Source organism: Oncorhynchus tshawytscha, linkage group LG01 (assembly GCF_018296145.1).
Source record: "Oncorhynchus tshawytscha isolate Ot180627B linkage group LG01, Otsh_v2.0, whole genome shotgun sequence".
Lineage (NCBI taxonomy): Eukaryota > Metazoa > Chordata > Actinopteri > Salmoniformes > Salmonidae > Oncorhynchus > Oncorhynchus tshawytscha.
This window is the reverse complement of record NC_056429.1, coordinates 19,328,603-19,354,287: the sequence shown is the minus strand read 5'-3', so window position 1 is coordinate 19,354,287 and position 25,685 is coordinate 19,328,603. Positions and strand designations below refer to the sequence as shown.

The window sequence follows — 25,685 nt, the reverse complement described above, 5'->3', positions numbered from 1 at the left end:
GACAGTTGCCAGAGTCCTAGAGAAACATAAGATAAGGATGAAGCAGTTTTACACTGTACACTTTGAGAGAAACGGTGAACGTGTGAAAGAACTCTGGTATCAATATGTCCAGGTAAGACGTCTGTTCAATAACCAAACAGGGTACATACACAGCTATGCATTATGTAAAGTACTGTATTTTAGAGAGTAATGGAGATGAAGCCAGGCAAACTGCTCATACATTCATCTTTGTGGATGAAGCTGGATTCAACCTGGCAAAAACACACCACAGGGGAAGAAATGTGATTGGACAGAGAGCAACCGTGGATGTCCCAGGTCAGAGAGGAGCTAACACCACAATGTGTGCAGCACTGGCCAATGATGGTTTTCTGTTACACAAACTCAAACCCACTCATTGGCCCCTACAATACAGAGGCTAATTTATTTTCTTGATTAACTGTATAGTCGACTTGTGCCAGAAGAGGAGAGGGGCAAGAAACTCCCCTACCCTCGTTGTTGTGTGGGATAATGTGGCATTCCACCACTCTGCTGCAGTCACCGACTGGTTTGCTGCACATCCCAGGATGTCAGTACTATTCCTGCCTCTATACTTCCCCGTCCTAAACCCCATAGAGGAGTTTCTCTCTTTGTGGAGGTGGAAGGTTTATGACCACCATCCACATGACCAGATGTCCTTACTAGATGTCATGAATGCGGGGTGTGGAGACACTTCTCCCGAAGACTGCCAGGGTGTGGAGACACTTCTCCCGAAGACTGCCAGGGTGTGGAGACACTTCTCCCGAAGACTGCCAGGGTGTGGAGACACTTCTCCCGAAGACTGCCAGGGTGTGGAGACACTTCTCCCGAAGACTGCCAGGGTGTGGAGACACTTCTCCCGAAGACTGCCAGGGTGTGGAGACACTTCTCCCGAAGATTGCCAGGGTGTGGAGACACTTCTCCCGAAGATTGCCAGGGTGTGGAGACACTTCGCCCGAAGACTGCCAGGGTGTGGAGACACTTCGCCCGAAGATTGCCAGGGTGTGGAGACACTTCTCCCGAAGACTGCCAGGGTGTAGAGACACTTCTCCTGAAGACTGCCAGGGTTGGATTAGACATTCCAGGAGATACTTTCCAAGATGCATCACCAGAGAAGACATTAGATGTGATGTTGATGAGAACTTGTGGCCAAATGCAGGAGAGAGGGAGAACTAGAACCCTCACAGTAATGTACAGTATGAGTGATTATACTATACATGTTGATGAGAACTAGACCCCTCACAGTACTGTACAGTATGAGCGATTATATTATACATGTTGATGAGAACTAGAACCCTCACAGTAATGTACAGTATGAGTGATTATACTATACATGTTGATGAGAACTAGAACCCTCACAGTAATGTACAGTATGAGTGATTATACTATACATGTTGATGAGAACTAGAACCCTCACAGTAATGTACAGTATGAGTGATTATACTATACATGTTGATGAGAACTAGAACCCTCACAGTACTGTACAGTATGAGTGATTATACTATACATGTTGATGAGAACTAGAACCCTCACAGTACTGTACAGTATGAGTGATTATACTATACATGTTGATGAGAACTAGAACCCTCACAGTACTGTACAGTATGAGTGATTATACTATACATGTTGATGAGAACTAGACCCCTCACAGTACTGTACAGTATGAGTGATTATACTATACATGTTGATGAGAACTAGAACCCTCACAGTACTGTACAGTATGAGTGATTATACTATACATGTTGATGAGAACTAGAACCCCCACAGTAATGTACAGTATGAGTGATTATATTATACATGTTGATGAGAACTAGAACCCCTCACAGTAATGTACAGTATGAGTGATTATATTATACATGTTGATGAGAACTAGACCCCTCACAGTAATGTACAGTATGAGTGATTATACTATACATGTTGATGAGAACTAGAACCCCACAGTAATGTACAGTATGAGTGATTATACTATACATGTTGATGAGAACTAGACCCCTCACAGTAATGTACAGTATGAGTGATTATACTATACATGATGAGAACTAGAACCCTCACAGTAATGTACAGTATGAGTGATTATACTATACATGTTGATGAGAACTAGAACCCTCACAGTAATGTACAGTATGAGTGATTATACTATACATGTTGATGAGAACTAGAACCCTCACAGTAATGTACAGTATGAGTGATTATATTATACATGTTGATGAGAACTAGAACCCCACAGTAATGTACAGTATGAGTGATTATACTATACATGTTGAGAACTAGAACCCCCACAGTAATGTACAGTATGAGTGATTATACTATACATGTTGATGAGAACTAGAACCCTCACAGTAAGGTACAGTATGAGTGATTATACTATACATGTTGATGAGAACTAGAACCCTCACAGTAATGTACAGTATGAGTGATTATACTATACATGTTGATGAGAACTAGACCCCTCACAGTAATGTACAGTATGAGTGATTATACTATGCATGTTGATGAGAACTAGAACCCCCACAGTAATGTACAGTATGAGTGATTATACTATACATGCTGATGAGAACTAGAACCCTCACAGTAATGTACAGTATGAGTGATTATACTATACATGTTGATGAGAACTAGACCCCTCACAGTAATGTACAATATGAGTGATTATATTATACATGTTGATGAGAACTAGACCCCTCACAGTAATGTACAGTATGAGTGATTAATACTATACATGTTGATGAGAACTAGAACCCTCACAGTAATGTACAGTATGAGTGATTATACTATACATGTTGATGAGAACTAGAACCCTCACAGTAATGTACAGTATGAGTGATTATACTATACATGTTGATGAGAACTAGAACCCTCACAGTAATGTACAGTATGAGTGATTATACTATACATGTTGATGAGAACTAGAACCCTCACAGTAATGTACAGTATGAGTGATTATACTATACATGTTGATGAGAACTAGAACCCTCACAGTAATGTACAGTATGAGTGATTATACTATACATGTTGATGAGAACTAGAACCCTCACAGTAATGTACAGTATGAGTGATTATACATGTTGATGAGAACTAGACCCCTCACAGTAATGTACAGTATGAGTGATTATACTATACTATACATGTTGATGAGAACTAGACCCCTCACAGTAATGTACAGTATGAGTGATTATACTATACATGTTGATGAGAACTAGACCCCTCACAGTAATGTACAGTATGAGTGATTATACTATACATGTTGATGAGAACTAGACCCCTCACAGTAATGTACAGTATGAGTGATTATACTATACATGTTGATGAGAACTAGACCCTCACAGTAATGTACACTATGAGTGATTATACTATACATGTTGATGACAACTAGAACCCTCACAGTAATGTACAGTATGAGTGATTATACTATACATGTTGATGAGAACTAGAACCCCCACAGTAATGTACAGTATGAGTGATTATACTATACATGTTGATGAGAACTAGAACCCCCACAGTAATGTACAGTATGAGTGATTATACTATACATGTTGATGAGAACTAGAACCCTCACAGTAATGTACAGTATGAGTGATTATACTATACATGTTGATGAGAACTAGAACCCTCACAGTAATGTACAGTATGAGTGATTATACATGTTTTTTGTTTGTAATTATTTTTGCAGCCCTGGAATTTGTTTTTTGTTTCAACTTTTTATTTTTCACAAGTAAACTAGTCTATGCAAAGATATAGAAAAAAGAAAGTCTATTGAAGCAAATTGCTGCATCTCTGATTCATTCTTGTTACATAAACTGTAGTACAGTCAATAAAGTGCTGCATTTCTGATTCATTCTTGTTACATAAACTGTAGTACAGTCAATAAAGTGCTGCATCTCTGATTCATTCTTGTTACATAAACTGTAGTACAGTCAATAAAGTGCTGCATTTCTGATTCATTCTTGTTACATAAACTGTAGTACAGTCAATAAAGTTCTGCATTTCTGATTCATTCTTGTTACATAAACTGTAGTACAGTCAATAAAGTGCTGCATTTCTGATTCATTCTTGTTACATAAACTGTAGTACAGTCAATAAAGTTCTGCATTTGATTCATTCTTGTTACATAAACTGTAGTACAGTCAATAAAGTTCTGCATTTGATTCATTCTTGTTACATAAACTGTAGTAATAAAGTTCTGCATTTGATTCATTCTTGTTACATAAACTGTAGTCATCTCTGATTCATTCTTGTTACATAAACTGTAGTACAGTCAATAAAGTGCTGCATTTCTGATTCATTCTTGTTACATAAACTGTAGTACAGTCAATAAAGTGAAAAGGTGTCACTCTTATTCTATAATGAAATACTGATTTATGTGAAAAATCATTCAAACTTCAAAGAGAAAAGTTAATAATTTATGTAAGGCTCCCTGTTGTTAGTGTTTTTTTAGGTCAGTGTGTTATGAGTGACAATGTATGCTTTCTGAGTGAGAACTGTTGCCAGTGTTATGGTCCAACAAGCTTATTTTGAGACATGTATGAAGTGTTTTGGTGGTTTGAGTGAGTTTTGGAGGTGAGATGAACTGTTTGGCCAAGATGCATGTTGGTAATGCAGACTGTGTGAAGAGTTTTGAAAGAGTGTCTTCAGTATTGACCGATGCTTGTTAGCAATTGAAAAAAACTAATGGAAAGGATGGAAGGAGACCAGCAGCTCTTTGCATTGTGAAATACAAATGGAAGTGAAGGGCAAATTACAGGATATTATTTTCATGATGCAGGCTACACAGATGTGTTAATAAAGTGATGTGCAAATATTTTATTGTCACCATTGCTGGAATGCGTTTGCTCTGTCATCAAATGTGTTTTAACAATCTGTTCCTTCTCACTTTAAACAATCATTATCTCCATTCGTTACGGTTTACTAACTAAGTGCAGATGGCGCAGGGGGTCACACGGAGACCAGACCATGCTCACTCAAACCCAGAGATGAGTGGGACTCTCTAGTGGATCCTGTAACAACCCTTAAGAAAACACCAGGAAGAGTAATGGACTACCCACTCACACTGTGCTCACTTTATGCCTACGGCATTGTGTACACGTGATTGATTAGTAGACCTGTTCATTCATATATGGAGAAACACACTTTATTCTAATGATATGTATAAAACAAAACAACCATATTTTACATTCTACTGTCATGCATTCAGTTTTACTGTATACACAGAGAAATAAAACCCAAACCAGAGATAGCAAAGTAGACAATAAATTGTCATTACAAAAGAAGAGTACAGTACGTACACTTGTTTCTCCAGGGGCAGGGTGGGGTCTACTCTCTCCCCCATCATGTTGTGGGGGTCAGAGCAGGGCATCCGGAACTTCATACCCCCTCCTGCCAGGGGACTGGACCTGGGAGGACGCAGGCGCTCCGTGGGGGACGAGGACCGGTCCCACTCGGCACCATCAAACTGTACTGTACAGAGACAGAGGGGGAGGATAAATATTAAAAGAGAGGGGGAGGAGCAAGAAAGAATGAGAGTGAGTCAGGCCTGGTAAAAATAGAGATGCGGTTGTTGGTGCAGAGGGCAAAGGGTTCGGCATGCCATAGGATAGAGGACAGACAGTGTTTCTACTGAAGGGGTCCACAAAGGAGAAGAGAGCTGGTAGTACAGATCTGACTGGGTGCAACTTTATCATCATCCAGTGGCTGGCTGGGACTGGGAGATGCTCCAGGGTGACCTAATGCGACAAGGCATGAGAGGGCCATATAGCACAGGGAGCTTATGGGTAGTGGTGGGGAGCAAGCCCTGAGGGGCTGCAGTGCTGTGTAGAGGGAGAGAGAGAGAGAGAGAGAGAGTGCAATGTGTGGCAACTGGCAAAAGCTCATCATGACCCAAATGCTTTATGAGACCAATCGCCGTGTGTTACCACCAGCATCTACATTAGCCTACGTGTTGCCAAACCTAGTGGTGGGTTGTTAGGTCACTTGACCCAGTGATGTGTGTTAACATCATACAGAAAGCAGGCAGGGCAGATGCAGGACACTGGGGGTGTCATAGGGGGTCAGGGAGGGGGTTGGGGGAGGTCTTGTTGTCCTGGATGAGAGGTTGAGAGGTCACCTTGCTCTCTGAGGGGGGTTGGGAGCTCCTCCTCCAGCTGCTGCCCCACTGGAGGGGGCCAGGGGAGCTCAGCCAGTTCTGACATCTCTACAGGCAGCCAGGCAGAGAGGAAGAGAAAATATATATATATGGAGAAGGGTGTGAAAGGACAATAATATAGAGAATGTGAAAGTCTTGGTGAAAATAAGTATTAAAAAAATAATTTAAAAAAGGAGTGAAGAGAACGGAAGGGAGCGTAGTAGATGCGGCATGTCCGGTTGACAATGAGGTGGACTGTGTGTCAGGGACAGGGCGCACAGTGAGGCAGGGGCTGACCAAATTAGCCCAATTACAAACCGTGGCAAGTAACCACGCAACACATTACTGCAGCCTCAATGGCAGAAACACACACACAAGCTCACACAGAATCCTCCATGCCTGTGCTACACACCACACACACACACACACACACAGTGAAACAGGATTACAAAACAAATGAAGGGGAAAGGGGGCTGACATCTTAATGATCTGACAAAACCAAAGACCGCCTGGGTGTGTGACATCAAAGGGCAGCTGAACGGGACATTAGGAGAGAGACCCCAGTGCTGCTGTACATACATCCCGCTCTCCCTCATCCCTCCCTCCCTCTGCTTAATTATTGAGCAGGCAGACACACTCCGCCACTTTCTCTGGCTCTCTGTGAATTATTGATGCATGGTGCAGTACAATGGCCCCATCTGGAGAGCCCCCCAGCCCTGCAGAAGCCATGATTAAAGTGTGACCTCCACCCACTGGCCCCCCCTCACCTCCCCCCAACCACACTTCCTCTCCTGGCTGCCTCGCATCCCCACCTCTCTCTTGCTCCAAACAGAGAAAAAGGACTGAGGGGAGAGTGTGGCGTAAAGAAACACAGGCTCAGAGCAAACAAAAATGAGGGAGGGTTAGAATGTAAGGATGAGGGGAGTGAACTCGGTGAAGAGAATCACACTTCAGAGTGTGTGGACATTTTTTTAATTATATTTTTTTAAGGGGACAGAGTTAAGCTTTGTGTGTCATGGTTAATGGGAAAATTCCAACAGAATTCCTGCCCTGTTTGGGGGGAGTACCAGACAGCATTCAACACAAAGGACATTCAGTGCAGTACAGTATAATACCACCACGTGCTTATGAACCAGTTGCACTAGTATGAGAGCATGTGTGCATTCTGTTCATAAGTTGTGATTCCAAAGTTGCTGCGATATGTAGCACACAAGTGCCATGTATAAATGTTTGAATTTCTGGGGAAGCTGTTTGGTCCATGTTTCAGTGTGACCTGTCTGCAGTTGTAACATCAAACCTGAATGAACCATTTGTAACGCCCTCATGACATCACTTTTACCTCCTCCTGACGATGTCAGCACTCATCACCGTGACAAAGGGCAGGACGTGACGCTCTGCTGGCCTGGTGCATGCACACACACAGAGAGGTCACTCAAACAGAAGGCACATCTGGGCACCATTTACTACTAATGGGAACTGGTGGCTCTGTCACACAGGCTGGGGAGCCCATTTGCTCAAAGGTCTTTCTTGTGATATAAGACATTGTGACAACATAATGTTCTGAGAGAGGACTAGCAGGCAGATTGAGATTTCACGACAATAGAATATTCAGGATTATAGTACAAAAACCTGAACAGGCCACTAAGCATACACAAAAGCGGCTGCATTTAGACACACTAATTAGTCTTTTGACCAATCAGATCGTCTCAGGAAAAGATCTGATGTGATTGGTCAAAAAGTATCAGAATTGGGCTGCCTGCATGAAAGCAGCCAGAAAACCTCACACTGAAGTGGGTCCATTGGTGTGGTTGGCAACAGGTGAAAGCAACTCACTAATTAATGGCTTGGCTGAATCACAATCATAGTAATCATTCCACATGCAAACAATTTGAGTGGATTGAACCATGAAAAAGGTATTTTAGTATCTTAACAAAACACATTTTCAATCCATTTTACTCTTTCAGTCTGGAAGAAAATGCCACAACAAGCTAAAAAGCTGAGTAAATATAAAAAGCCTTTTTATTTAGCATAATCATAAATAAATATCCTGGAATCAAGCGACATGAGCATTGGATAAATCCTGCCGTATCTCTTCATTAAACACAATTATGAAGACATCAGCTTTGTAACATGCCCAGCTCCCCATGTTCTCTGTGCCAACAAAGGCCTTCTGCTGGGCACAACTGCTCTCTACTAATGACAGCCAATTAACACCCTACATGAGTGTGAAACATGCATGGATTCACAAGCCATGAATTCACACTGAGGCATATACAAGATGAATATGCATGGCATTTGGAATTCATGGACAGAACTGCAAAAATAGGTGCTGCTTTGTGTGTTATGTTGTAATTCAAGACTTTCAAGACTATTCCTCCTTTTCCTCTTTTTCCGCTCTCTCCATTTTTCTAGGAATTGTATATTCTGGTGCCTTCCCGCCCCCCACTTTCTCCACCTCCCTCTCTCCCCCACTCATTCTCCCCTCTAAGTGGGACATTATCTCTCCATTCACTGATTCTCTCCTCCCCTCCTCCCCTCTCGCTCTGCCTCCCATCCAGCTCACTTGAGGGAGCGAGCCGGGATCGCAGAGGACATGTCTTTTCATTAACGTCAGTCACGCTTCACATCGAGCGAGGGAGTGAAGGAGGGAGAGAGAGACCAGGGATGGATGGGAGAGCATCTTCACGACACATCCTGTATATTGATGGAGAAGCCAGTCGGGACCCCCAGGGCCTGCTTAGAGTGAGCTAACAGACCAGGGACACACTGGCCACAGTGATGGAAATCTCATTCTTGCAGCTTCACACACAGTCAAGGAAACACACGTGTCTTTGTAGACTTTCCAGTATAAACCAATCTAATATTCCATATCTGCAAAAGATGGTGTGAAGATGGTGCAAAGGTATACTCGGCAGTATGATGTAGATGCAGAAAGTAAACAACATAGAGTATCAATTTCCGCAACAACTAAGAGCGTTAAAGCGTGAGGCTCAACTTCTCTGCTGTTTTGGTACCTTGGCTACTACGCACTAACAACGTGAAGCGAACCCTGCACATGTGCAGATACTGTGTGACTGTGAGAGAGTGAAGTCTTGCATCTCACTCATCTCAATATCTCCGGTGATGCTCATGGCAACGTCATTTCGCTGAGTCTAGCTTTAAGGCCTTACGTGTGGAGGGAGACCAGATACAGATCAGATACGAACAGCACATAAATCAAAGACACCGTGAACCTAACACCACTCATTTACTCATTAGACAGGGCATTTTGTGTGGAGTAATGAATCTGTCCATTTCATTAGCTCACTAATTGGTGTTGCATGGCTGCAGGGCTATTTATCCCTCCCTCACTGTTGAATGTTCGATGACTCCCATAAATTAATGGTGGCTGGATGAGGGGGTAGCTAGGTGCTTGTGACAGCTTTGCGGTATACTAATTAAAACTTACTGGACTGTCAGCCGCGGGCTCTCTCACTACTGGTGTAACGCAATTGACTACCAACTCACACTAACACTGATCTCAACCGCCTGAGCTGGACTGGACTCCACAGTAAATACTGCAAAAAGCCCTCTCTAAATATATATTTAATTAGGAGCATCCTGTTCTCACCCGACTGAGGTGACTGGTGATAATCAGGCCTACTGACAGTAGTGTGTGTGATTTGTGTGTGGGTAGGGGGGCGGGGTGAGTGCTGAGGCACTGTTGGCAGATCGTGATGCCCACCCATCCCCCTACGTTATCAGGCTGCCTGTGTGTGTCACCTCAGTAGGGAGAGAGGACAGCAGGGACAGCCCTGTAAATGAGAGGTTGTCAGCAGGTGACTGATTGCACCCTGTCACAATGCCCCCCCCCTCCCCTTGCAAGGGTTCCACAAACATCCACTGAGCTCACATCAAACCTGCGATCTGACTGGGAATATGGATTAAATGTAAGAATGGAAATACATTAGTGCTTCTGTTTTTCACCCCAATCTGTTCACACAGGCCGGGCGACACGTAGCTGACTGACTGTAGGTAGAAAAACAGGTGCCAGAAAATCAGGAGCGGAGGTTTTTACCCACATCTGCTACCTTTTTCTAATTGGTGTTGTAATAGATCCTGTCCAAGAGTGCACATTTGGCAGACAGTTCTGGGTTCTAGCCCTTAAAATCTTCTGAGAGGGTCACTCACCCGACCAACATAATCCTCTCCGTCACCGCTAGAATTACAGTGTTTCGTTGCCTGGGAGCTAATGTGATGTGTGTGTGTGTGTGTGGTGGGCTGCTGTAGCAGTTCTGCTGACCACCGGCTTATTAGCACTGGATCAGTCATGCAAACGTGAGCATGTAATTAACTGAGAAGAGAGGGGGAGGAGAAGGGAGCATGAAATAAAGGGGAGTGAAAGTGAGCGTGTTGATTTAGTCTCCTGCCACCTTGACCTCCGGACTCTGAGACGCAGCTCATTTAAGTAGGCTCTGCCGTATCGTACACGGATCTACTGCCCACCGCCATCTGTCACTCTCATACACACCAGATAAAGACAGGGCTTCACAACATAAAAACACTTTGTACCTTGTATTGTTAAGATGTAGGTCTCTCTGACACAGACAACTCATTGTGTGCCGAGGGTAGTATAGTGGTAGTGGGAAGGGGGGATACCTAGTCAGTTGTACAACTGAATGCATTCAACTGAAATGTGTCTTCTGCATTTAACCCAAACCCTCTGAATCAGTGTGGTGCGGGGGAGGCTGCCATAATCGACATCCACGTCTTTGGCGCCCGAGGAACAGTGCCTTGCTCAGAACGACAGATTTTTACCTTGTCAGCCCCGGGATTTGATCCAGCATCCTTTCGGTTACTGGCCCAACGCTCTAACCACTAGGCTACCTGCCGCCCCATTGGAGGACAGCAGTTTGATCCCCCCCCCGTTCCGCCACTCACTTTCTTAGCTTTATCCCTCTCATCAGTCTCCCCCTCTACGTGTCTAACCTGTATCTGGCAATAAAACATGAAAATACCCCAAAATATATTTTCTAAAATAAAATTTAAAAAGCCTCGTCTTCAATAGGCAAGTAGTCATGAGTGGGATCATTCAACATGTGTGTGCAATGGAGTGAGAGTGGTCATTCATTCAAGGGAGGGCATTGTGGCTGGAGTGAGAGTGGTTATTCATTCAAGGGAGGGCCTTGTGGCTGGAGTGAGAGTGGTTATTCATTCAAGGGAGGGCCTTGTGGCTGGAGTGAGAGTGGTCATTCATTCAAGGGAGGGCATTGTGGCTGGAGTGAGAGTGGTTATTCATTCAAGGGAGGCCATTGTGGCTGGAGTGAGAGTGGTCATTCATTCAAGGGAGGGCATTCTGGCTGGAGTGAGAGTGGTTATTCATTCAAGGGGGGGCATTGTGGCTGGAGTGAGAGTGGTCATTCATTCAAGGGAGGGCTTTCTGGCTGGAGTGAGAGTGGTCATTCATTCAAGGGAGGACATTCTGGCTGGAGTGAGAGTGGTCATTCATTCAAGGGAGGACATTCTGGCTGGAGTGAGAGTGGTCATTCATTAAAGGGGGGGCATTGTGGCTGGAGTGAGAGTGGTCATTGTGGCTGGGCTGGAGTGAGAGTGGTCATTCATTCAAGGGGGCATTGTGGCTGGAGTGAGAGTGGTCATTCATTCAAGGGGGCATTGTGGCTGGAGTGAGAGTGGTCATTCATTCAAGGGGGCATTGTGGCTGGAGTGAGAGTGGTCATTCATTCAAGGGGGGCATTGTGGCTGGAGTGAGAGTGGTCATTCATTAAAGGGGGGCATTGTGGCTGGAGTGAGAGTGGTCATTCATTAAAGGGGGCATTGTGGCTGGAGTGAGAGTGGTTATTCATTAAAGGGGGGCTGGAGTGAGAGTGGTTATTGTGGCTGGGCTGAGAGTGGTCATTCATTAAAGGGGGCATTGTGGCTGGAGTGAGAGTGGTTATTCATTAAAGGGGGGCATTGTGGCTGGAGTGAGAGTGGTCATTCATTAAAGGGGGCATTGTGGCTGGAGTGAGAGTGGTCATTCATTAAAGGGGGGCATTGTGGCTGGAGTGAGAGTGGTCATTCATTAAAGGGGGCATTGTGGCTGGAGTGAGAGTGGTCATTCATTAAAGGGGGGCATTGTGGCTGGGCTGGAGTGAGAGTGGTTATTCATTAAAGGGGGGGCTGGAGTGAGAGTGGTTATTCATTGTGGCTGGAGTGAGAGTGGTCATTCATTAAAGGGGGCATTGTGGCTGGAGTGAGAGTGGTCATTCATTAAAGGGGGCATTGTGGCTGGAGTGAGAGTGGTCATTCATTAAAGGGGGGCATTGTGGCTGGAGTGAGAGTGGTCATTCATTAAAGGGGGGCATTGTGGCTGGAGTGAGAGTGGTCATTCATTAAAGGGGGGCATTGTGGCTGGAGTGAGAGTGGTCATTCATTAAAGGGGGCATTCTGGCTGGAGTGAGAGTGGTCATTCATTAAAGGGAGGACATTCTGGCTGGAGTGAGAGTGGTCATTCATTAAAGGGGGGGCATTGTGGCTGGAGTGAGAGTGGTCATTCAACGTGTGTAGTATGGTGAGACAAAAAAGTGAAATACTGGTAATTGAGTGTAAAAGTTTGGTTGTGAGTGTAATCGTAAAAGTGTGAGATTGGTGGTCATGTTGCTGAGGAGGAGACTGAAGTTAGTCTGTACCTGCGAAGGCTTTAGAGATGTTGTCTTTCTTCCACTCCCAGGGCTGATCGTATTCATCTGCTGGCCGCTCGTCATCCTGCGGCAGCCGGCTCTCCCTGCCCTCCTCCATGAGGTCTCCGTACCCCAGCCCCACCCCCAACGGCCGCCCGCGTTCATCCTCATAGGGGGTGTCGTAGAGCTGCACCTCGCCCCGTGCAAGGGCTGCCCCAGGGCCACGCTGCAACTCTGGTAGAGAGAACACAAACATTTGCCTTATTTAAAATGAAAAGAGCATGCAACTATTTGTATTTGTATTATTTTTGTGCAGCCTGCTGGAGGCTTAACGAAGCCCTGGGCTAGACCCGCAGCTGTGGAGCAGAACAAACAGCAGTCCCTTCTCTTCACAGTCACAGCAGCAATCGAGTTACTGCATCTCACAACAGCCACTCTCATTAGCATTTTCATCAGATTTCTCAGCGTGTAGCATGTTCTATAAAAATCAACCTTCAGAGAGTTACATGTGACCTTGAGCTATGTAGTCATAGATTATTGAAATAACAAAACATCTGAAGACAGACTTCTGAAACAACAGGCGTATCGATGAGCGTCAGCAATCAGTGGCTGTCTCATTGATGTGGGCTGAGAAGCTCAACACTGGCATATCACATATTGGGTGTGAGGAAAGTGGAAGGATCTTTTGTCTCCACCAACAGCCTGGCTATGGAGGTGCAGTTATGTAAGAGGGAAAGAGTGCTGGAGCTAAATGGGAGGGTTGGTTGGTGAAAAACAGAACGGGCTAACTTTAACCTTCAGAGGACACACTGCCATTGGGCGCCCCTGTTGTCTCCATGGCGACAGAGGAGGCCCTGGGGACAGACCCTGAGGTGGGAGGAGGAGGTGAGGAAAGGAGGGCTGGGTTGGCTTGATGTTAAGTCACCGTGACAGAGGCAGGCTCAGTGTCGTGGCATACTGCTGTACCTGTGTCAGGGCGCCGAGAGGAGATGGAGGAGATTAGGGGAGGGAGATAAAAACAGGCAGGGTTGGAAATGAGAAATGGATGGGAACATGATGGTGGGGGGGATGAGGAATCTATTACGGTATGCAGATGGATGGCAGACCAGTGGGTGATAGAGAATAGAAACTGAGTTCTACTAAACTTTAAAAAACGTGACAGGACCAGATCAAAGATACATTGGGATGACATCTGCCAATATTTGTATAATTTAACCCTTTACACTCGTGGAAATTAGCCTATATGGATAGGGCTGCATTGAAACATTTCTTACAGGAGAAGTATGAAAAGGATATACATTGCCATGGTAGCAACTGTTCACCTGAATCCAAAAATTACAATGTTGATTTTGTGCATTTTACATTTACTGTTCTTTTGCCACATTTGTTTATTACAACATGTGAAAAAAAACTCTGGACACTTAACATTTCCCTCATTCAGACAACAAAAAACATGCAAAAGTTGCCCAATTAGCATGAGGGATGGGGCAACTTCTTGTCGCCTGTGAAGCGCAGAGCTCTGAATTAATGTTACTGTACAGCCACTATGTTCCAATTTAGGCATTCATCAATGTCCAAATCTGCCATTTTCAATCAGTTTAAGGGTACGAGTGCTACGGCTATGGTCAGTAATAATCCGTCTCTGGGATTATAATAGCGATTCTAGTTGAGAATCCGAGAGATATTTAGTCTCAGACTCCTGGTTCTCTGTTCCACCATGTTTCTTAATGAGCGGCCACAGACACACCACACCTACTCAGTCCTTGTTTGACTGGCTCAGACTCCATTGTGTATCTAACAAACTGAAAGACTAGAAGCCCTTTCGTCCTAACCCTGTGACTATGAACTACTTATGACCTGAATGAAGCCAGCAAAGACAACAGTCAAACACACACTCACTAACTCTCAGATGGACTAAAAAGCTACCCAGACTCCCCCGAGGGCAGCAAGGGGAGAAACCACCACTCTGATTGGAGACGCTTCACTACACAAGCCTGACAGACAGTGGTCGGGGAATAAGAGATGTTACTACAGAAAAGCCAAATGAGAAACGATAGATCTGAAGGATGGAAGAATAGCGAGAGGGAAATGGCGCAGTTGGATAGAGACATTCGTAAGGGGTGGTGAAAGGCTGTGTGAGAGCTGAGTGAGTCAGACTGAAAGAACTGTCTGAGATGGGGGAAACCGTTTCTGCTGGAAGGGGATGTAGCCTAGTCAGCAGATCTGTTTGTACTCTAGGCTCTAGCCAATTGTTCTATCTAAGGCATGACAACCAAAGTCAGAGGAGTTGGCTAAAGCACAAACAGATCTGGCAATGAGCTAGGGATGTACAATAGGAATGTAATGACATAATATCTACTTTTTAATTATGTGTGACCTACCTGTTATCAGCCTACCTGTCGTGTGGTCTGTAGTATGTATAACAATGTTCTAAATGACATAAATGTTCCATAATGTTCCAAATGACATAAATACATCCAAAACCCTGAGACTCGCCTGTGATGACACGTTGGGCCTCGTAAGGCTCCATGTAGCCGTTGTTCTCACAGGGAACGTGTCCCAGATCAGGCTCTGGCCAGGGGTTTGGGTGAGCATCAAACGGATCAGAGTAATCTGTGTCCCCTACTGCTGGGGCTGATGGAACTACCTGGGATACAGAGACACACACATAAAGACACAGTGCACTACACCATTCATACACATAGCAGTCTCAACTACAGACCACTGACACCAGAATTCAAAAATATTTTCATTGTCCAAAAATAGACTTCCAATTTTTCTACATGCTGCCAATTTTTCTATGAAATGAATTAGTTGACATTTTAAAGCAGCACGGAATGAGTATGTCAGAAACTGATAGAATTGTTATTTTGTGTGACAAAGATAGAGAATACAGAGGGGGTTTATTTGAGGAGAGCATTTGTTCCTCCATAGGACGATTCCATGCCAGGAAAGGCCGAAAATATTTTGGGTATCTCCCATTGAAGCTTCTATGTGAAAAGTGCCAGAACAATCTGACATTGACCCCCCCTCCCTCCATTTGTTTTGTACACTGCTGCTACTCACTGTTTATTATCTATGCATAGACAATTCACCCCTACCTACATGTATGACCTCTAACCTGTACCCCCGCACACCGACTCGGTACCGGTACCCCATGTATATAGCCACGTTAATGTTATGTTATTGTGCTACTTTGGTTTATTTAGTAAATATTTTCTTAACCCTTCTTGAACTGCACTGTTGGTTAAGGGCTTGTAAGTAAGCATTTCACGGTAAGGTACACTTGTTGTATTCGGCACATGTGACAAATAAAGTTTGATTTGATAACAACAAAACAATTCAGGCTGTCCTGGTGTGGAATAGCCCATACATGCTGCACACAGGAAGGAATAGTAGTCAGCTGGCACACTGACAACTACAAAGGCAGCCATATGGTCACACACAAATCAGACAACCAAGTCGGTCAACAAACCCCTGTTAGACACGCAGACACAAACTATATACGTTTCCTTGTTGATTCAGTAACAGGTTATCGAACGACCAGGAATGAATCTGAAATGTTAATGAGGGTATAGATGTTCTCACACACCAGAATTCTACACTGAGACATTAATGAGAGCAGCCAGAGCACGCATACAGAGAGTCTGTATCGACTCTACTTTCCCTCAGACCTTCAATGTACTGTTAGGAGCTGTGCACTTGTGGCTTTTCAAATGATAAATCATTATCTTAGTCATGACGTGTGAGCTGATTTTTTAAACTGAATTAATGTGCATTCGCTGCCTTTCTACATAGGCAAACTTTCACTCTCCCTATCTATCTCTCTATGAAATCCTGAGCATCCCTGACCCTTGCAGCTGTGCCTGTGTGTTCTCCTGCCAACACATACTGTACTCATCCAGGGTGGGACTGTGGGCCTGATGGCAACACAAGTGTGGCAGCATACCGTCCAATAGCCAAGCGCCTGCATGGCTTCCTTCACCATGTGTTCACATGGGGGTCTCTCTCAGCTTGCTAAACCAAACGCCATTTATTATTTATGGCTGGACATAAACTCAGGGGACTGTGACGCCCCACTCAATGAGCCATACAGCCCATCAATAACACTTCCTTCCATTTGCCATCTAGGCCAGCCATGTTATGGGCCACTTCAAATATGGCGTGATGTATTGAAACATTGCATACTTCTGACTCACATTACCAGTGACTTGCTTATGGGTTTAATCAATAAGCGGAGGGGTCTTTGTAATGGTAATGAATGTTAATGTAGAACAGGAAAAATGACTTACAGGCTCTTGTTCCTCTAAGGAGATGGCACTCAGTAAAATCTTAGTTCGCCCCAGCTCCTGTGAGTCCACCTTGATGAGGCGGTGTTTGGGAGATACAACCTTCATATCCAGGCTGGCGGACTTCAGAGGAGAACCAAAGGCAGCAAGGGAAGAGTCTGATGACCCAGAGTCGTTTCTGTCCCGGTTCTCAGAGTTCTCGTACGGGTCCTCAAAGTCTAGGTTCTTCTGAGCCCGATAGGCTTTCAGAATCTCACTCTCTGTGTAGTCTGGTTTGGGTGGTTGAGGAGGCATCCTCCTGCTCCCAAAACTCAGATAGTCTTTGAGCCACTTTGCCATTTGACCTCTGCTCCCGCAGACACTTGATGGGTTTAAAGACAGGTTGCTGTTGGGGAAAAATATGATGATTCAGGTTAAACTACTTACATGCCCTGATTCTAGACCTCAGACTAAATAGACAACAGACGGTGGATTGGATTGACATTGTCTGTCCTGAAGTTATGTAAAACACTAACATCACTTCTTCCATTTATAATGCAGGACTACTAGGATAGCCTTAAATCCTATGACAATCCTATCACTGCACACGTGGACACTTGGTCCATTGGTCCAAGGAACACTGTGCAACAGCGTAAAAAAGAAAGAAAAAAAACAAACCCTATTTCTGACCACAGCTGGACTTTATTTACTATAAATGTCAGCTCAGAGAAACAATAAAGCTGGACTTTGCCCGAGAAGAGCAATTACATTTAAAGCCCAGGTAAGAAAGTCTGATTTACTTCACTGATACTGTCAGTAATATATCATAAAAATAAAACAGTTTTTTCCTGACCTGTGTCGAAACCTGCTTCAAAACAGCAGGCAATCATCACCATATTTTACAACAAAATGCGACATTACCACTATCATGAAATCAATAATACAGGTAACGCCTTCACACAAATTGAAGGCAATTATACCTAATCAAAGTTTATTATAGGCTAAAAACATCTAGGTCAAAACCTTCCACTGTAATCATAGTTTCCTTTCGTTCTAGTCCTCTGTGATCTATGCATTACTTGACCATCAACACCGATACAATTGAAACAAACTACAATTTATACACTGCAATCTATCATTTTACTTCCATGTATATTCTGCAGCTTTTAAAACCATCGTTTCACAAAATTCCTGCTTTTCTACTGACAGTGCATTGCGCTGAGACACAAACCTTCGGTCCTTGGCTTCTTCTACCACTCAGTATTCGAGCGCTTTATTCCACGTTTCTTCATTTTGATCGTAATAAAGGCAAACGTGGAAGGTCTTCCTATTTTGTCCGTTACTGTAAATAGAGAAAGTAAAACAACTACAGTCAGCTCAGGTGCGAGCGTGGAGAAGCACAGTAGAGTTCCGATAGAAAGAAACGACTGATCGCAAATGTGCAAGTGAGAGCAAAGCCTACGAGAGAAACCACGCGATTAAAGGGGAGGGTGTGAACCCACGAGTCCCAGCGGATTATCCCTTTAAAAATCAGCCGATTTATCATTGAAACATTCAGCACAGACCACTAATCCCATATCGTCTGAGTAATTGCTTAAATAGAATCGTGTATTTTTTATGTTTATTTTTTTCTTCTATGTAGTAGCCCTACAAATTAAAGGAAGGAAAAAAACTAACTTCAGCATAGCCACGGAAGTAGGGGTGAGCAGCACCCTCTGAAAAAATAATAATATATAAATAAATAATAATAACATTATTTTTAGAAAAATATATATTTTTCACAAAAGTAGTGTACTGGGCCTTTACTAGCATTATCAGATCGATTATAGACTTCTGTAGCATGTGCAAAAAAAAATGTTTCAGTGTCTCTGCTTTTTAGAGTTGTTGCCCTGTCCCTTTCTCTGAGATTGACATTCTAATGGTTTCAGAAAGAACAAAACCCTGTCCTTAAACATTTACATCAAAAGGTGCAAAGTTTTGGGTAAAGACACTAAACATCCACATCAAAGGAAATATTTATCTTGAACAAATAACATTAGAAAACAGCCACTTTTTGTGCAGTATTAAAAAATCATCCTTACAAACAACTTAATGTAAATGTATTGTACATAGGCTGGTCATTGAGTACATAGAGACATCAAGTGGTTTGTGATGATATGATGTGGCTCAGTTGGTAGTGCATGACACTTGCAATGCTAGGGTTGTGGGTTCAATTCCCACAGGGGACCAGTATGAATATGTATGCTTGGGATAAGAGTGTCTACTTAAAAGGAATTAATAGACTACTTCAGTTTTCACATAGAAAAAAAGTATTTCAAGAAACTGGAAACATATATCAAGCATCTGTTTTTATTTTCCACAAGAATTATCAGATTAACTGTTTTGTACAGATAATTATCAGACTCAAGTTACAAATGCTGGTAAAAACTCAAGTACATTTAGTTAACATTTTTCACATTTTTTTGCTAGTCCTATTTTAGGGACCAGTTATATACCCCAAAACTACTTCCTGCTGACCAGATTAATGAAATGCTTGTTCTGGTTGAATAACAATTGAAAACTCATCAAAAGAGACTAAAAGCTTTGCATAATTGCAAAGTTTCCTCTTTTTTCCTCTCAGATGTTCCTCATTCCAACACTCTTTTGCTGATTAGTATGGCTTAATAACAAGTTAGGCTATGCCACTCAAAATTATGTAAATGATGTGGGACAATTTGTAAAAGAGGACGAAGGATTTCCTCTGCACAATAATTAACACCTACACCCACAAACTGTCATCCTCAGCAAAGTCTGACACACACATATTGAGCAAGCAAATGGAAGACATGAGGTGCATGCCTGCCATACTCTCCAAGAAATGCCCACCTATGCAAAAGCATGGTGATGCAACATCTGCAAAGAAAACCACATAATTGGTCTGCACACTAAGAGAAAACATAATTTATGTTAAAATGGATTGCACATTTGTCATCTAGGCAGAGTGTGCTTCATACTTCCACAAATGTCCATTTATCCTGGGCACACGGTTGTTAAGGAGCCAATTGGATTTCAGCAATTAGGTGGGTGATCCAGTACTGTCTGGGCCAGTTAAGACACCATTAATGCCTCTTTACGACAGCCATGATCTCACTCCCTCCACGGGAGAAAGAGAGGATGAGGTCATAGCTGAACAGCAGCCCTCACCACCATCGCTACAATTCCCCCTCTCCTCCCCCGCAATACTCCCCAAATGACTTCTTCCAGACTGGTATGCCAGGAAGGAGGGACAGTGGGGAACAAAAGAGTGAAGTAGTGCAAGAAACAGAAGGAAAGGCAGAACCCCCTGCAGAGAGAGGAGGACAAAGAAAATACCACATTTATTGATACAATGTTGTGTTTGCATTAACAATCTTCCAGTTTTTTCCACCAAAGACTGAAATCAAATCCAGTTTAATGAAAATCGATGTTGTGGACAGACTTCTAACACAATCATCAATGAAGACCAGTGACAAAATAGCAAATACTAATGCTTGGCATTTATTGCCCCCTTTTGGTGATTTGAACATACTGCATAAAGACGTCATTATGTATCCATCATTCTCATAATGACACCTGTTAGACGTGATATGTGTAGGAGAAGCTGACCTGACTGTTTGGCTGGTGTGGTTTGTCTGTGCTGTTCCTGGGATTGTGTCTCTCCCTACAGTGCTCTGCTCTCCACCATCCACATAGCCACAGCCAACCTTCTGTGAAGAACACATTTCAGGTATAATTAAGTTAGCTTTGGAGGATTACACACTGAACATCCAGTAGTTTCAATTAGATAGATACATATTTTAGTTCCAATATTTTAGTTCCCTGTAAATTAGTGTAGGTCTATTTATTGTGTTATAATTGCCTGAAATTGGCACAAACTTGACAGCAGAAATGTGGGGGGCAGGGAAACATGAATACAAGCCAAATGTCATTTAAACTGCTCCGGACTTTTCTAACTTTATTAGGTTACACTGTGCAATGTCTACATGTTTCGAGCAGCCCACCATAGTCCCTGTGTCCAAGAGCGCCAAAGAGGGGTTGGGTTAAATGCGGAAGACGCATTTCAGCTGAAGGCATTCAGTTGTACAACTGACTAGGTATCCCCCTTTCCCCCTTATCTAACCTTTATTTAACTAGCCTAGTCAGTTAAGAACAAATTCTTATGGGGACTGGAATTAAAAATGCAAATAAATAAATAAATAAATATAGGACAAAACACACATCAGGACAAGAGAGACAACACAACACTACATAAAGAGAGGCCTAAGACAACAACATAGCATGGCAGCAACACATGACAACACAGCATGGTAGCAACACAACATGACGACAACATGAATGAAGAGATTGAGATAAAACTGTCCAGTTTGAATGTTTGTTGCAGCTCATTCAAGTTGCCCCGTAGAACCCACATCTGTAGCCATGAAATGCTTTGAAAGGCTAGTCATGGCTGACATCAACACCATAATCCCAGACACCCTGCACCCACTACAATTTGCATACTGCCCCAACAGATCCACAGATGACACAATCTCTATTGCACTCCACTTTTGCACCTGGACAAAACAACTGCTTGGATGCGCACAACTCCAACACCATCATTAAGTTTGCAAGCGACACAACGGTTTTAGGCCTGATCACCGACGATGACAAGACAGCCTAATTGGAGGAGGTCAGAGACCTGGCAGTGTGGTGCCAGAACAACAACCTCTCAGTCAACAAGGCAAAGGAGCTGATCGTGGACTACAGGAAACGGATAGCCGAGCACACCCCCATCCACATCGACAGGGCTGTAGTGGAGCAGGTTGAGAGCTTCAAGTTCATCGGTGTCCACATCCCTAAGGAATTATCATGGTCCACACACACCAACACAGTTGTGAAGAGGGCACGACAACGCCTCTTCCCCCTCAGGAGGCTGAAAATATTTGGCATGGGATCTCAGATCCTCAAAAAGTTATATAGCTGCCCCATTGAGAGCATCTTGACTGGTTGCATCACCGCTTGGTATGGCAACTGCTTGGCATGCGACCACAAGGCGCTACAGAGGGTCATGCGTACAGCACAGTACATCACTGGGGCAGAACTCCCTGCCATCCAGGACCTCTGTACCAGGACTTGTCAGAGGAAGGCCCTAAAGTTATAAACGATTGTCTCTGCTACCGCACGGCACGGCACGGCAAGTCCGGAACCAACAGGACCCTGAACTGCTTCTACCCCTAAGCCATAAGACTGATAAATAGCTACCGGGATGATCTGCATTGACCTTTTTTTCACTAACTCTTTTAACTCATAACATATACTGCTGTTACTGTTTATTATATATCCTATTGCCTAGTCACTTTATCCCTATGCACATACAATTGAAGTTGGCAGTTTACATACACTTAGGTTGGAGTCATTTAAACCTGTTTTTCAACCACTCCACAAATTTCTTGTTAACAAACTATAGTTTTGGCCAGTTAGGACATCTACTATGTGCATGACACAAGTAATTTTTCCAACAATTGTTTACAGACAAATTATTTAACTTATAATTCACTGTATCACAATTCCAGTGGGTCAGATGTTTACATACACTAAGTTGACTGTGCCTTTAAACAGCTTGGAAAATTCCAGAAAGTGATGTCATGGCTTTAGAAGCTTCTGATAGGCTAATTGACATCATTTGAGTCAATTGGATGTGTACCTGTGGATGTATTTTAAGGCCTACCTTCAAACTCAGTGCCTCTTTGCTTGACATAATGGGAAAATCAAAAGAAATCAGCCAAGACCTCAGAATTTTTTTTTGTAGACCTCCACAAGTCTGTTTCATCCTTGGGAGCAATTTCCAAATGCCTGAAGGTACCACGTTCATCTGTACAAACAATAGTACGCAAGTATAAACACCATGGGACCACGCAGCCGTCACACATCCTATAGAACATTTGTGGGCAGAACTGAAAAAGTGTGTGTGAGCAAGGAGGCCTACAAAGCTGACTCAGTTACACCAGCTCTGTCAGGAGGAATGGGCCAACATTCACCCAACTTCTTGTGGGAAGCTTGTGAAAGGCTACCTGAAATGTTTGACCCAAGTTAAACAATTTAAAGGCAATGCTACCAAATACTAATTGAGTGTATGTAAACGTCTGACCCACTGGGAATGTGATGAAAGAAATAAAAGCTGAAATAAATCATTCTCTCTACTATTATTCTGACATTTCACATTCTTAAAATAAAGTGGTGATCCTCCCTGACCTAAAAAAGGGAATATTTACTAGGATTAAATGTCAGGAATTGTGAAAAAGTGAGTTTAAATGTATTTGGTTAAGGTGTATTGTGTGTGAACTTCTGACTTCAACTGTATCTACTGCAAATACCTCGTACCCCTGCACATCGAAACGGTACTATTACCCTGTGTATATAGCCTTAAATAAAGACTACAAAGCTCATTGTGTATTTATTCCTTGTGTTATATTTCTATGTTTCTATTATTTATCTTAATTTCTCTCTACATTGTTGGGAAGCACCCGTATGTCAGCATTTCACTGTTAGTCTACAACTGTTTACAAACCATGTCACAAAGGCATTTTTATTTTATTTGTTTACTTTCTTTTCCATCTCCTGTCCTGGGTTTACCACAAAGTCAACACTGGCCTATAGTAAAATGTAGTGAAAAAAAATTGCTCTGTGGTCTGATTTTAAGGCTAGGGTTAGACACAAGCTTGACAGAGTGGTTAAGGTTAGAGTTAGGTTTAAAATGTTTTCAGAAAAATTGTAGAAATGGCCGTGGCTTATGACTTTGTTAATGACGACCTTTGTCCTGAGTGCACAACTACTTCCGGGCTGATCTTAAATACCACCCCCAATTATCATCATTTGCTACATCTTATTGCTTTGGTCTTCCTGCCTTGGGCTAGATAGCCTACATTATTTGATACATTCTATCAATGTCTTGAAGTCGTCCAAAAATGCAATATTTGACCGAATAGGTTAAGTTTTCAGATGACACAACAGTGGTAGGCCTGATCACCGACAAAGACGAGACAACCTATAGGGAGGAAGTCAGAGACCTGGCCGGGTGGTGCCAGAATAACAACCTATCCCTCAACGTAACCAAGACTAAGGAGATTATTGTGGACTACAGGAAAAGGAGGACCGAGCACGGCCCCATTCTCATTGACGGGGTTGTAGTGGAGCAGGTTGAGAGCTTCAAGTTCCTTCGTGTCTACAACGACAAACTAGAATGGTCCAAACACACCAAGACAGTCGTGAAGAGGGTACGACAAAGCCTATTCCCCTTCAGGAAACAAAAAATATTTGACATGGGTCCTGAGATCCTCAAGGTTCTACAGCTGCAACATAGAGAGCATCCTGACTGGTTGCATCACTGCCTGGTACGGCACCTGCTCGGCCTCTAACCACATGGCACTACAGAGGGTAGTGTGTACGGCCCAGTACATCACTGGGGCTAAGCTGCCTGCCATCCAGGACCTCCAGGCGGTGTCAGAGGAAGGCCCTAAAAGACCCCAGCCACCCCTGTCATAGTCTGTTCTCTCTACTACCGCATGGCAAGCGGTACCGGAGTGCCAAGTCTAGGACAAAAAGGCTTCCCAACAGTTTTTACCCCCAAGCCATAAGACTCCTGAACAGGTAATCAAATGGCTACTCGGACTATTTGCATTGTGTGCCTCCCCCCAACCCCTCTTTTTACGCTGCTGCTACTCTCTGGTTATCATATATGCATAGTCACTTTAACTATACATTCATGTACATACTACCTAAATTGGCCCAACCAACCAGTGCTTCCGCACAGTGGCTAACCAGGCTGTCTGCATTGTGTCCCACCCACCCTCCACCCACCAACCCCTCTTTTTATGCTACTGCTACTCTCTGTTCATCACTTTAACCATACCTACGTGTACATACTACCTCAGCCTGACTAACCGGTGTCTGTATGTAGCCTCGCTACTTTTATAGCCTCGCTACTGTATATAGCCTCGCTACTGTTATAGCCTCACTACTGTATATAGTCTGTCTTTTTACTTTTCATTGCGTGATGACGTAGTTAAGTGCGTGATGACGTAGGTCAGCGTGATGACGTAGTTCAGTGCGTGATGACGTAGTTAAGTGCGTGATGACGTAGGTCAGCGTGATGACGTAGTTCAGTGCGTGATGACGTAGTTCAGTGAGTGATGACGTAGTTCAGTGCGTGATGACGTAGTTCAGTGCGTGATGATGTAGTTCAGTGCGTGATGATGTAGTTCAGTGCGTGATGATGTACAGTGCCTTGCGAAAGTATTTGGCCCCCTTGAACTTTGCGACCTTTTGCCACATTTCAGGCTTCAAACATAAAGATATAAAACTGTATTTTTTTGTGAAGAATCAACAACAAGTGGGACACAATCATGAAGTGGAACGACATTTATTGGATATTTCAAACTTTTTTAACAAATCAAAAACTGAAAAATTGGGCGTGCAAAATTATTCAGCCCCCTTAAGTTAATACTTTGTAGCGCCACCTTTTGCTGCGATTACAGCTGTAAGTCGCTTGGGGTATGTCTCTATCAGTTTTGCACATCGAGAGACTGAAGTTTTTTCCCATTCCTCCTTGCAAAACAGCTCGAGCTCAGT

General features: G+C 43.4%; 1 protein-coding gene across 1 annotated transcript in view; it reads right to left on the bottom strand.

Annotated features, from left to right (window-relative positions):
• The window catches only part of shdb (Src homology 2 domain containing transforming protein D, b), a 28,509-nt gene extending 9,953 nt beyond the window's left edge, over positions 1-18,556 (bottom strand). The window contains exons 1-5 of the mRNA XM_024404137.2: positions 18,292-18,556; positions 17,085-17,466; positions 15,289-15,439; positions 12,802-13,026; positions 5,298-5,469 (exon numbers count right to left, since the gene is read on the bottom strand). Of these exons, the coding sequence (XP_024259905.1) occupies positions 5,298-5,469; positions 12,802-13,026; positions 15,289-15,439; positions 17,085-17,420 (884 nt within the window). The 5' untranslated portion in view covers positions 17,421-17,466; positions 18,292-18,556. The remainder of the gene's footprint in view (positions 1-5,297; positions 5,470-12,801; positions 13,027-15,288; positions 15,440-17,084; positions 17,467-18,291) is intronic.
• Between the last annotated feature and the right edge of the window lie 7,129 nt (positions 18,557-25,685).